Source organism: Prunus avium, chromosome 5, assembly GCF_965620075.1.
Source record: "Prunus avium chromosome 5, drPruAviu1.hap1.1, whole genome shotgun sequence".
Lineage (NCBI taxonomy): Eukaryota > Viridiplantae > Streptophyta > Magnoliopsida > Rosales > Rosaceae > Prunus > Prunus avium.
This window is the reverse complement of record NC_142288.1, coordinates 21,148,890-21,162,836: the sequence shown is the minus strand read 5'-3', so window position 1 is coordinate 21,162,836 and position 13,947 is coordinate 21,148,890. Positions and strand designations below refer to the sequence as shown.

The following is a 13,947-nucleotide window of genomic DNA, read 5'->3' as shown; positions in this document are numbered from 1 at the left end:
AATGCGATAAGAATAGCATTATTATATTTAGAGTGGTGATTTCCCCATTCCCATTTTGTTCACTTACACTCCATTTTATAACTGAAAAAGAAATGTAAGTGGTCAAAATGGAAGTGGAAAAATCATTACCCTATTTATTTCGGAAAAGTGCTGAGTCATTGAGTCATTGTCATGTGTCCTCCCAAACCATTGTGCGATCTTGATGTGCTGCATTTCTAAATTTGAAGCCACGTGGAGGCATGATCCTTTCACTCGTCTTTTTGGGACTTAATATTTTGATGGTGGCATGACAATGAGAAATCAATTTTTAAAAATATTAAAATGGAAAATTTGTTTTACTCTGTGGCTGTTGGCTTTTTTGGCCTTCACAAGTTTGGAATTGAAAAGTTAATCTGAATTTGATTATTTTAATTTTAGGTTAATTGTACTAAGCTGAATTGCATTAATAAATTAAAAAATGGCTCGATTACGCAATGGAAAACGAAGTTAAAGTGCTGAATTAATTTATCTTGCTGGATATGACCGATTTAAAAAGATGCAAATAAACCAAGGTGGTTAGTGTGAGTGGTTCGACACTCTCATTCCTTAAGAGAGGTCAGGGGTTCGATCCCTGCTCTCGTACGGAGTCACCACTTTGGCCAACACTTTATCCCTTACGAGCCGACCCGGTGTGAGTGGGGATTAGTCTGGGTTGTGGTTAAGGCTTAAAGGTGCCACCCATAGTTGGGGCCCATCCAGGACCATCTCATGGTTCAGACCAAAAAAAAAAAAAGACGCAAATAAAATTAGTTTTTCTTTTCTTATTATTCGGTGAAACGAACCGAAAAATAAAACCTCAACAACACTACATAAAGCAAACCACATTATTTTATCATGTTTTGCTTAACAAATTAATATTCTTGAGACACACCAAGCATTGAATGGGAACAAATTTGATCAATCACGTGTGTTTTATATATATATATATACTTCCAGTGATACTAAACATTTCCAATTGGCAAGCACAAGAAATTACAAACATAAATGTCTAATAAAATAAATAAATTAAAAATAAAAACAGTAGCCGATTATAACTTCCACACAGAAGTATAGAACTGGTCCATATGCCCTAACTCTCTTTTTCCTTTTTCTGTTGAAAAATGCTCCGGTTTTTTTTTAGCATAAGGATTTAAGCAGGGATAACGATGTAATTTCACAAAAACCTAATGTGATTCGGAAACTCCTAAACGTTATTAATTAAGGAATATTAAGAGCACCGCGTAATATAAATACATAAAATGACAGACAAGCCAGGCCAGCACAAAGCGCTCACTCTCCTACATACAAGAAATACAGAGAGAGAGAGAGATACAAAGCACTCTCTCCTCCTAAACATTATTCACATTACTTGTTCGACTGTTAAATCTACAACTTTCTTTGCCCACCCATCTCTTCTGCTTCCAAATCTCTCTTCTTTTCTTTTGCTTCATCCAAAAACACGTCTTCTACTCGCTTCCAAGTCACTTCTCAATCCCTCTTCCCTTTTTTTTCCTTCCACAATATAAACACCAACCCAAAAAACATTGGCCTTTCTCATTGTACAGAGAAAAAGTTTGAGACTTGAGAGACAAACAGAGAGAGAAAAAGAAAATCAAACCATGGCTGATCTAGAACGAGCAGGAACAGAAAAACCCAGAGCTAACAACAATTACAATCCAAACCAGTACTATGTGGGAACTCAAGAGCATCAATGGACATCCTGGTTGATTCCTATGTTTGTGGTGGCCAATATTGTTGTCTTCATTGTGGCTATGTTTGTCAACAACTGTCCAAGGAACAATACTGGTATTTATGGCAAGTGTGTAGCCAAGTTTCTTGGTCGGCTTTCATTTCAGCCCCTCCAGGAGAACCCTCTATTTGGCCCATCTTCTTCCACGTGAGTTCTCTGACTTACCCATCTCTCAATTTAGTGATTTTTCTCGGTTTTTGGATTTGGGTTTGAAAATTTTGATTGCTTTTTAATTGTAAAGTTTATGATTTTTGGGCAAATTTTGCGGTTTGCTTATTTGGTTGTGTGCAAGTTGAGAATTTACTGTTTTTCTAATGTTATATGATGTCCAGTATGTTACTAAGCAGCAGTTTATACTTCAATTTCTCGTTTTGATATTTCTTCCTTTTCAGTTTTTGATTGGGCATGCTCTCTTGAGTTTAGGCTGATAGAATTGTTTGAAGTGCATGATTTTCTTCTGATTCTTCCTGTGTTGTTTATTCTTTTTTGGTTTTTAAACTTCCAATCCTAATTCATAATGCTAGATTGGTCTGAGATTCTAACTCATTGATATCCTAAGTGTTAGTTTTTTTCTAATTACATTTGTAGAACTAGTTTTTTTTTTCTTCCCCCTTTTCAATTTGTGTTATTCTGCTTGGAATTTTTGTTATTCTAACTCATTGATATCCTAATTCATAATCCAGTAGCTTATGCCAGGACAAATTTACCTCCAAGACTCTGAATGACCCTTTTTCTGACCACAAAGTAATGAACTTTTGTGTGATTCGAACAAAGGATATCGAATCCTGGAAATTAAAAAGCCATAGTTCAAAGACTCGAACGTTTTTACGTTTCTTTATTTTTTAAGTTATTTTTTTTGCTTGTTATACTTGGATGAAAGTGGTTTCCAGGTGTATCTGGATGGGAAAATAATTTCTCTTTCCTTTTTGCTTTTTGGTTTTTATCATATGAGAAATATTTCCTGCTTTTGCAGATTGGAAAAATTGGGAGCTCTGGAGTGGTTCAAGGTTGTACATGGGCATCAAGGATGGAGACTTGTCACTTGTATGTGGTTGCACGCCGGTGTCATTCATTTGCTTGCAAACATGCTGAGCTTGATCTTTATTGGCATCCGCCTTGAACAGCAATTTGGGTTTGGTATGCCATTTTTCTTACCATGCCTTGAATTAAGGTTTTAAGTAAAATGAGGTCAATTTAAGGACTTCATGATTATGCATATTAAAAGGAGCCTTTTGTTCTTTACATTTAGAAGAGTGCGGATATGGGAACATTCTTAATTTTCTATATTCAACTCTTTTGAATTTATTCTAAATTATGTATGAGGCCTTTTTTATCCCTAGTCTCCAGCATCACTTTACTGTGCTGGATGCATTTGTGCATTCAAATTGAATTCAAGGCAATTCAAATAAATGTTTTGTTCCCTGATGATAATTGTGCAGATATTTTAAGCCTTGTTCAATTTTGTTATTAGTGTATTTTCTTGTGACATATTTTTATGATGGTTTTGTTGCATTCTAACATCAGTTCTGGATTGAATGATTTGGCAGTGCGTGTGGGGATAATCTACCTGTTGTCAGGACTTGGTGGGAGCATATTATCAGCCCTTTTTATTCAGAGCAATATTTCTGTTGGTGCTTCTGGCGCTCTGTTTGGACTTCTGGGAGCTATGTTATCGGAGCTTCTCACTAACTGGAGTATATACACAAACAAGGTTTGCTACTGATTTTCCAATTTTATAAAGTGAAGTTGATATTCTTTAAATGGATTTGATGTTTGCATTTTTGTCATGATTTCGTTTTAAGATCGGAATGTTTTACTGTCATTAACTCTTGCTTTTCTCTTGCCCTTCCAGGCTGCAGCTCTATTGACGCTTATAGTCATTATTGCCATTAACTTAGCAGTTGGAATTCTTCCTCATGTTGACAACTTCGCCCACATCGGAGGATTCTTGGCTGGGTTTCTCCTTGGTTTTATTTTGCTCCTTCGTCCCCAGTTTGGATGGATGGAGAGTCGGAATCTTCCAGCTGACACTGGTGTCAAATCTAAGCACAAGCCTTATCAATATATTCTTTTGTTGGTTGCCTCTGCCTTACTGATTGCTGGGTAAGCTTGTTGCTTGAATTCTAATTTATTATTTAATCTGGTTCAAATCGGAGACCATCCCCGTAGTGTCGGTCTATTTTTTCTTACCTTTTCATTTCTACTGTCATGGATGAGTTTAAGTATACACATTAGCACATATGAAACTGTTTCGAGATGAGTAGTTTTCAATTTTCTTGTTAAATGCAGATTAACTACGGGATTGGTGTTGCTGTTCAAAGGAGAGAACTTAAACAAGCACTGCAGCTGGTGCCATTACCTAAGCTGTGTGCCAACCTCAAGATGGAAATGTGGGAACTGAGAGATGGCCCTCCGCTTCTTTTGTCTACTTCCATACCTAGACTTGTTCATGTTGTCTCTGATTCTTTTCTTCTTTTATATAATATGTTTCTGTCGTTGGGAACCCTCACTGATGTACATGCATAGAACACATGATATATTCTAGTTTGCTTGGTACATGGAGATATGTAGTAATATGTATATTTGATACAGAGGATGTCTTTCCGTTATATACATGAGATTTTTCCTTCAAAATGGATATTTTCCTCCTCGTTCTGTTGGACTTGTGTTGCCCGAGTTCTGAGCAGCTTTTGGTCAAACTTTTATCACCATAAGTTAAGGCTGCTGTCCATTCAGTATGGGGAAGACTTGCAAGAACCAACTATATTTACCGACTTATACACAATAGGAGACTTCCCTTTGACGTTCTATTATGTGGGTGCTATGCCAAAGTCGAGCTACATATAATTGTTATTTGATAAGGTTTACAAAGTCAAGCGACTTATAATTGTTACTTGGTAAGGTTTACCGACAAGGTTTACAACAGTATCAGTATGCGTAATTCTATCACAAGCACTGATGAATGTCGGTGATAGGTGATATTTTGAACTACTCTAATCTATGTAAAGTTGAACTCATACTCCGATTTTGTCAATTGGTCTAAATCGCATGTGTTACTCTTATTATGTTCGTTCTAGTTTAACTGTAACTTAAATCATGCACACGCCATTTGTACTTTGCATTTAAGGTCTTAGATTCGGTTCACCCATCTCCCAGTATTGCTTGTATAAATAAATAATATAATCATACCCACGTGTGCAAAAACTTTGAAAAAGCTTTGGTGGCCCAATTGGCATATGATCTAATGACCCATCTGCAGACCCAAAATCATTTGGTCCTAGTGCAACGCAAGGTTGATTCAATTCAACCCATTTTCCAGTCCCTAATTCCAAAGTTGACATGCTGGCTGGAATTTTGCACATTGAAGTTTTCTTCCTTGGAGATGAAAGACTTTGCATTTGTATATAGAAAAAAGAACAGAAATCTATTGAACACGACAAGTGCCTTATTATTATTTTAGATACATATTTGCATGCGTACACGTTCGTTCAGACATACTTGTAAATGACGTTTCGTGTTTTGTTAATTCTATAGGTGATGTTTGTAGGTGAAGTTCTTTAGCCAATTTCTCTTTCCTCTTTTTTTCTTTTCCTCTTTCTCACTCTTGTATGGCCAGATTTCTTTATCCATGTGATGTTCCTAAGGGGGGAAAACTGAATGAAACGTCAACAGATTCATTGACTTTAACAATAACCAGAGTTTTTCTTCAATGAGAGCACAAAGGTCAAATGGCATACCGCTTAATATTTCTATATATTTTTCATTCTTAGAAGTTTCATGCATTTCATACACTTCACCTTCTGCCAACTTAATTTTACACTGACACAGAAAGTAATGGCATTTTACGGAAGCAGCCTTTGATTCAGAACCACAAATATATGCCCTACGCTAATAGAATTCTTAACATTACAGGGACAATGAAGTAGTTTAGTACATCAGTTAGCCAGATTAGATTCAAAATTACAGTGGAGGGGTTGAAACCCCCAAAGGGCACCGCATTAGTATCTGTAACCCACAGGCATCCCAAGCTTGTCCAACCGACCAGATCCCGGGTAGGCTTTGCTAGCAAAGTTTGCGTGCAAGGCGGACGCCCTTTGAGCACTTGATTTCGATTCACCAAAGCCATGAATGGAGTACCTCTTTGCAGAGCCAGACCTTTCATACTGAGGCCTCTGCTTTGGAGCACTAAGAGACCTTAACTTCGCCTTTGAAGATTCCGTGCATGCCATGTAGCTCGGGTAATCTGAGTAGCCACTTAGGTAACTTTTCGAGCCATCGCTCCTTGTGGGAGTGAAGGAACTTCTCTTTGAATTACCGCCCCTTGATGAAGCAGAATAAAACTGGGGACTACTGTTGGCAGTGCAGAAAGGGTCTTCCTCAACCTCTCCAGAGAATTTCAACGGAGTTAAAGATTGGACCTCGCAAGAAGATGGACTTGGAAGTGTTTGATGGCTGGTAGAGTCTTTTGAAGTGGTAAAGCTATGGCTGTATTGGTCTGAAGCCAGAGCAAGATGAGTAGAGTGGAAAAGGTTTCTCCGTTTAGTTGCGATGTATGGTTTCCCAGTATCGATTTCAAGAACCCTGTCATTCTTTTCATCATCTGTAGTGCCATATGATCTGGAGCTATTCCGCTGCAGAATGTAATAGGCACGAGGATTGCATATAAGTAGAAAGCATGACAATGCATATAAAATACAAGATCTGAGCATACCCTGAGTGTTGAAAATTGCTCGAGTTTTGTACTCCTGGATCGGATGGGATGTTCAAATTTTTCTGGGGTTGCTGGACCCTGCATGTGGAAGAGATTTTTCTTGTTTAAAGAGTAAACAAACATTTGGTGAATGCAGATGATATATTTAGGTCATCACTGATTCATAAAACACACAAATCAATTACAGATGGTCAATTAGAACTCAGATGATAATGGCTAATTAGCAGATAGTCAATCACAACTCAGTTGATCATATCAATAACTAATTAGTCTTTTTATTTTTCTGATGAGGTAAAACTAGTGATTGAGAAAAGGCTCAACATCTGTGTAGTAGTAAGCTTTTTAACCATCAACCCCTCTAACATGTTATCTGTCTACAAGTTTGATATGGACATTAAGTGTTATATCTATTATGCTAGTTGCCAACCTGCCACTCTCATTTATTTGACAGCAAAAGTAGTGTCCACTGTCCATACGAACCTAAAAAAGTTTGTAAGTTTCTTATAACATATAATTACACATCAATGCATCATGGAGCTCTTTAAATTTCTACCAAACAATCCTCCTTCACAACATTATACGTGTCTGTACTGAAAAGTACATGCATGAATAGAAAAGCCTTCTACATTGTTCTGAAAAAATAATGGTCCCCCCCACTCGAAGTTCAAATCTATTTGAAAAAAACTCATATTGGAGGGAAAGGAAAATTTTCCTTACAGGTTGGTGAAATTGAGAAGACTTGGCCCTTGAATGCGAGAGCTCAGAAATTTGGGACCGCCCTGTTCGAGCTCTCGCCTGAGCACGCAAGATTACTTGCAGCTGCTGCAACCGCTCAGCAGTGTTCTTCCTCACAATATGACCTCTTACCAGTGCCTGAAGTCTCACCAATCCCTTTAATGCTCGCAATGCTCTCCTTGCCTTCAAAATAACCATTTGACAAAGTAACTTAACTTATGAAAAACCAAATAAAATGCATTCGAGATAATACTAAAACTCCAACCAAGTAATAACACAAAATGTCAAATACAACAAAACCAGGATATATCATATCAGTACCAACCAAATGATTGAATAGCCAAAACTTAAATGACATTTTAAATTATGGCGCCGAGGAGCAGGTGTGCGGACCTACACAGAAATTCGAATGGAACAAGCGCCTAAATGAAATTATTTTCAGGCCAGTACCAAATGAATCTATAACTCTGACATGAAAAATAAGAAAACAGGGACGTTTCACTACTAGCCCCTGCAAAAAGGCATCCCATTGTTTGACTGTACTGTGCTGTCAACATTTTAATTCAGCATTAAAACACCCAACCTACACCCCCCCCTCCTCTATTCCTAAGAAAGTCAATTAGAAAATTCTTTTTAAGGAACCCACCGAAACTTTAAGTGTTGAGGACCCAACAGGCAGAAACGTCAACAAGCACGGAGTTGAAACTTTTGGCCATCCACATCCACTCCTCTAAAATGCATCAATTACAAAGGGACTGTTAATTAGACAACTTGGTTTCTTTTAGAAAGTCCCATTCTACTATAAAACCCCACATCAAACATTGTTGGAATTAAAGAACCCTACCAAAAACGGCAAAAGCACTAAGAAACCCAATTGAAATTAAGTCCCTTCCCTTCCAATTAAACTAAGTGTTAGGTGAGAGGTGACGTGAGGTAATTAAAGAATGCCAAAACCACAGTAAGAATACCAAGACATTGACAATTTGACATTAAAAAAAATGTCATTGGACAAACCAAACCAACTTGCTCTAGAAAAGCAACGAAACCAAACCAACTTACTCTAGAAAAGCAAAGAGAAAAGTTTCTGCCCCACCCATTCTGTGAAAACGGCAACACAACCAAAATGGAAGGCCTCTGAAAATTAAATGACCATGTGCTGTAAGAAAAATCCTAGAGAGGTCCAGTGGTCCACACGGGTTTTTCTTGGAAGAAGGTAGTATAGTACGCACCCCTGTGCATTTTAGCGGGTTTATCTATTTCAGTGTTTGACAGAGAGATGACCCAGAAACGGCAGTGCAAAAGAATCTGCACGTATTGCCGTTTTGAGGAAAACGACATGGAATGTACGGCTCAAAGTAGCCCAACTGTGTAGAATTCTACAAAGACTAAAACGACGCCGTATGGGACCTTCGGTTACAGAACGTGCAGCAGTTTTCACTGTGTAGTGGTAGAATAGAAGAAGAACACTAGTTTAAGCACGAAGCCTAATGTGAAAGAAGGGACACGTGTCAGCTTCCCGGCCCAATGCTAATCCAGTAACTTAATCAGAAATTAACGGTCAATTAAGAAAACTTGCACAAAAAAATTAAATAATAATAATAATTCAGCGGTTATACGAACCAAACAGCCTCGGAAAGCAGCTTGAATCTTCAGAGCGGCCCATTCTTCTTCGCGGACCCCAATTCGGGCGGCGCTAACGTGCGCCGCGGGGTTGCTGGGGCACCGTCCGCTGCTCGTCAGGCGGACCACGGCGGCGGCGGCTTGCGCCGCGGCGACAGCGGCTTCGGCCACGGCGGCGGTCGCGGCTGCGACGGCGATGGCGTGTTTGTTGGGGTCGACCACGGCGTCGTTTGAGGAGTCGGAAGGAAGCGGTTGGGTGTCGTTTTGATGGCGGTGGTGGTTTTTTTCTCTGTAGGACTTGACGAAGCTCCAGCGACGTTTGTCTTTGGTGGGTGGTTTTGGGGAGGAGGTGGAGGTTTGGTGGTTCGGGTCGGGCTTTTTGAGGCCCAGGATGGAGCGGAACCATTTGGAGGCTTTGCCCATTTTTTGGGTTGTTCGGAGAAGTGTCTCAGAGGCTAAGGGTGATGTGATGGGAGTGGTTTGAGGAAGTGGGTTTGGTTATGGAGTTGCATTTGCAGTTGCAGAAGAGCAGAAGAGAGAGAGAGAGAGAGAGAGAGAGAGAGAGTGAGAGATGAAAGGTTGGGACTTGGGAGCAAAGAAAGAAGGAAAAAGAGGGAATTTATTTATATGGTGGAGATTGTCAAAGGAGGGGACATTGATGGGGAGTTAATTAAACACATGCTGGTAGGGAAGTGAAACTCCATGCTCTGCATGGCGCGTTTGGTTCATTACATTGGTCGTCTTTTGCTTTCTTTTTTTTATTTTTCTTTTGTTGGATTACTTTTTTAGTTTTTTGGAAATTACAAATTGGAATAAGAACAAAAAGATTGGAATAAATTGGGATCACTGATAACGTTTTGGTTTTTAGTGTTTATTTTAAAAGAAGAAGATAAATAAAAGATATAAAAAGACTCAAGATGAATTTTAAAATGAATTTTTAAAAAGCTTTTTTAAGTTCTAATAATCTGGCTTTGGCATCGGACTAATCATCTAGCTTTGTGTGTTTTCTCTTGTTGATAACTTTTGTCACATGCAGATGCAGACGCGTGATGAACATCCTATTTTTAGTTGTGGTGTATTGAATTGTTCTTACAAACTAGAACCTATACATATGCATAAAACTATGGATTGCCAAGACAAAGAAATGATCTAGATTTTGTCTAATTATGTGTTTAAAATAGTAAAGAAAATTATAGGGAAGAACAAATAAAGAAGATGGTCTTGCTTGACAAGGACAAGAGTGAGAAAATATGAGAAGTTCATTTTAAATGTTTTTAGTTGTCACAAGTTAACGTTAATCCTACGTATCATTCCGAAGAAGAAGAAAAAACTTTAACCCTCCGTATTATCCTCACTTACATTTGATTTTCTAATTTATCTTTGTTTTCTTTTTTACAAAAGAAAAATAGAAGAAAAAAAAATGTTTCCAAATTGCGTTATAATAAATTAATCGGCATTAGATTCCTATCTACATAAGTCAAATTTGAGACTTACTTCAACTTAGTGGTAACTACTACCAACTACCACTAGATAAAAATTAATTTGTTCTACATTTATCTTCCTTGTTCTAACTAACCCATGATTCTTTTGGATCCACAATTATATCACTCAAGTCACTTAGCATCATATTAATATAATTTGTTAACTTATGACATATGTATTTATTTATTAATTATATACCTTAAATATATGACATCTATAAAAAAATTCCTCTTAGAGCCGTTTTCACTTTTAGGGGGGAGGAATTTACTGTTTTTCCTTCCCCCTCCCCTCTTCTCTTCCTCCCTTTCTTCTTCCCTCATTTTCAGAGATAAAGGTTTTTCCTATTTGTCTTCGTTTTGTTATGATTTTCCTTCAACCATCACAGATGGTTGTGTCTTGGCATTGGATCTCCACCTGCGTTTCGGCGTTGGATCTCCACCAACATCCTTTTTGCAGTTTCTTTATGTTCGGAATAAGTTATAGAGACTATTTGGGTTCTCTGAGTAGTTTTCACATCTCCTTTTGTGAGAATTTTTCACCTCTCATTTGTGAGAGCTTTTCATCTCTCTTTTGTGAAAGTTTTATTTGTATTATTATGACTTGGTTTTTTCAAGCTTGATCTCTTTTTGATTATTCTGAGTTTGCAATCTTAATTGGGATGTCCATGCCAAAGTTTCTTCGATTTTGTGTGATCGTTAGTAGATGCGTACCAGATTGTCTTAATTTTTGATGTTAAACCGCTTTGTTTGTTTTTCTTTTTTGGGTTATTGTAATGGCAATTTGTGGCTAGTGACTTTTTTTTGCTGAATTATGAATGCAATCATAGATTTTCTCAACAACACATGACGATATGACGGTCACACTCAATAATTTCTCTAAATGACATACATCATCATTAAGCACATTACCTCAATTTTCATTAAGCATTAAACACATTTAGAGGTAGGTAACAAACAACACGAGTTTAGACTATAAGAGGGACTCAAGCAAATGAGAGTATTTGGATGACACAAGATTTTGGTGTTTTGGTGTAGCACATTAACTCATTGTGTGTTTACAAATCATGAATTAGAATTTGAATCAGGAATTGAATTCCAAGTATGGAGGATTCATGTGTTTACTTCACATCAAAGAATTAAAAAGTAAGTGGGGCTCACACAAAATTAGGAATTGAATTCCTGATTTTGGAGGAATTCAATTCTTAGGTGGGATGTGGTATTCTAATTCCTAGAGATCTAACCTATTAGAAATTCATTTTCTTTTACCCATTATATCCTCACACAATTTTAAAAATTTGAAAATTTTCATATACTTAATCCAAACAACAAGGACATTTTAGTAATTAATACCACTCAAACCTCAATTCCATATGGTTTAGTAAACAACTTCAATAGGAATATGGAATCTAATTCTTCTCAATCCAACTCCTCGTCAATCTAGTTCATCATCAATTTAATTCCTCATAATCCGTAATCGGATTAGTAAACATAACATCAATTTATATATTAGTTTTGGATTAAAAATCTAGCTTGGAATCCAGAACTTTTTCTCTCTCTCTCCCGCATCATCTCAACTAAAGTTATTTAAAAAAAATAAAAAATTCCTAAAATCCTAAATATCATGAGTGATAAAAGATAGATTCTAAAGAGTAATTGATTGATAGAGAGACACAGCCCAAAACGTCCGTGACAAGTTTATGACTAATGCATGGGAGCCCATGGCTTTTTGGCATATATTAGTTGTACGTCGAATCTAAGTCAAGTGAGATTAGATTGATAATTGATTAGATACCAAATTATATGAACTACAACTACAAAATAACACAGAAAAATAGAAAACAAAACAAAACAAAACACAAAAAGAGTAAAAGTGGAATTCTTTGTCTCTATATGTCTGCAAGAAAACCAGTGGATCAAAACATGTTACACAATATATACACAGATTGCCCTACAACTATAAGGCACTGCTCTATTAACCCCACCAACTTTAGGTAAATAATCTTTGTGCCTTTCCAATGGCTTAGATGCCATTGGACCCACCTTTTATAAGACAATAAGATGTGGGCCACCACATTGATTGATCAGATCAGAGGGAGGGAAAATCTTGGTGATAATGATACCTCCCCGTTGGACCAATGGTGAATTTAATCAGACGGGCATCACTGGAAAAGATGTGGAAAAATGACTGCATGATCAGATCATATCTATGAACCAGAAAAATCAGAAATCAGAAATCTTCTATGAGTACAGAGAGACAGAAAAGAGACAGAAATAGATTATAGAGGCAAAGGAAAATGATGAAAAAAGGATCACATGTTTGTATGTAGCATGTACCCTAGATTTATAGGGCCCCCTAGAATTATATGACGTCCAATCAAATCCCTAATGCATTGTCGTTTCACAAATTCACTAGCGATCTAGCTTACCCTAAACCCTAAGGCAATGATTAAATACGCAAGAGAAAGGAATAAAAGAGTGGGTGGTTTGGATGGACGGTGGAAAAACAACAAAATGCTCAAATCACCGAGTTTTCTACCATTCACACCCAGCTTCCTGCCGACAGGCACCCGGATCAAACCTGAAACTCGGTCAACTATGTCCACGTGCACCAGATGTCAGGAAAACCATGGTTTGGAGGCAACCAATGTGGATTGGATTTCACTGTAGACTGGTGTGCGAAGTTTGACGATGGGTCAAATTCAAATTTCGCTGCTGGGTCAATGTTTTTTTGGGATCTAATGGAGCAGTTGGTTCGTACGGTTGGGAATTCTGCTTTAAGTTTTATATTGAGCAGTTGGGTTGGGTGAGGTGTCAAATGGATTGGGCCGACACGAGCACGACCGCTTACGGAGGGTTTGGCATGTCACGACTTGTAATTTTGGACCGTGCTGTGATGAGGTAATTAGGTCCAATGATACGGACCGGCTCGTTTAAAGACAATTTATTCAATTATACTTTGTTTTAGAGAAAAAAAAAAACATAATAGTATATTACATTTAGGAAAATACTTCCCTCCTTACTATGTAACTAGGAGCTCTTACATTCATGTCAATAGCAGTGTGACATGTATGTAAAAGTTTTTCTTTTTGTATTTTTAATGAATTATTTTTGTATATGTGTTCAATTGTGATTTACATGAAGGATGAGTATCTCCTTAACAATAAGGAGGCCGTTTAGTGACCAGGTATGGGCTCTGGCTATGAACTTGAGCTGGAATTAATAATTTTCATAAATGAGCGGATCCAGCACGACGGTTTACTAAATGGTTTTCATGATATGAATGTTTTTCAGATGAAAAATGAATTTTTTTTTTTTGCAGAGAATGAAAATAAATGTTTCGTGCATGAAAAATGCCAATTATGAAATTCTCCCAAGGATCAGAAGATAGGGTAGCGTCAAGACAAACCATTACGTCTCTTGTATAAATTACGAAATGAAATATCCCAATCAAGATGCGAATCATGTAATAATATACAATGCTTAAACATTACGTCTCTTATATAAACAACTTCTCTATTGTTGTCGACTTAATATAAAAATGGATCAAAATTTGGAGATCATGACAGAAAGATCACTAGTGTATTCCAACACTAGTGTATTTGCCCGGAAGGTGGCCACAAGTGATACAATCC

At 37.4% G+C, this 13,947-nt stretch overlaps 2 protein-coding genes across 2 annotated transcripts; one reads left to right on the top strand and one right to left on the bottom strand.

Annotated features, from left to right (window-relative positions):
- Positions 1-1,309: 1,309 nt before the first annotated feature.
- Positions 1,310-4,402, top strand: RBL7 (RHOMBOID-like protein 7). The gene is made up of 5 exons (XM_021954145.2): positions 1,310-1,915; positions 2,742-2,905; positions 3,316-3,479; positions 3,621-3,871; positions 4,058-4,402. The coding sequence occupies exons 1-5, from the start codon at positions 1,638-1,640 to the stop codon at positions 4,167-4,169; spliced, it is 969 nt and encodes a 322-aa protein (XP_021809837.1). The 5' UTR covers positions 1,310-1,637; the 3' UTR covers positions 4,170-4,402.
- Positions 4,403-5,490: 1,088 nt separating this feature from the next.
- Positions 5,491-9,445, bottom strand: IQD22 (IQ-domain 22). Its single transcript, XM_021954144.2, has 4 exons — positions 8,835-9,445; positions 7,197-7,397; positions 6,480-6,557; positions 5,491-6,399 (listed from the first exon to the last, which is right to left on the bottom strand). Exons 1-4 carry the CDS (start codon positions 9,255-9,257, stop codon positions 5,767-5,769), a joined length of 1,335 nt encoding a protein of 444 aa, XP_021809836.2. The 5' UTR covers positions 9,258-9,445; the 3' UTR covers positions 5,491-5,766.
- Between the last annotated feature and the right edge of the window lie 4,502 nt (positions 9,446-13,947).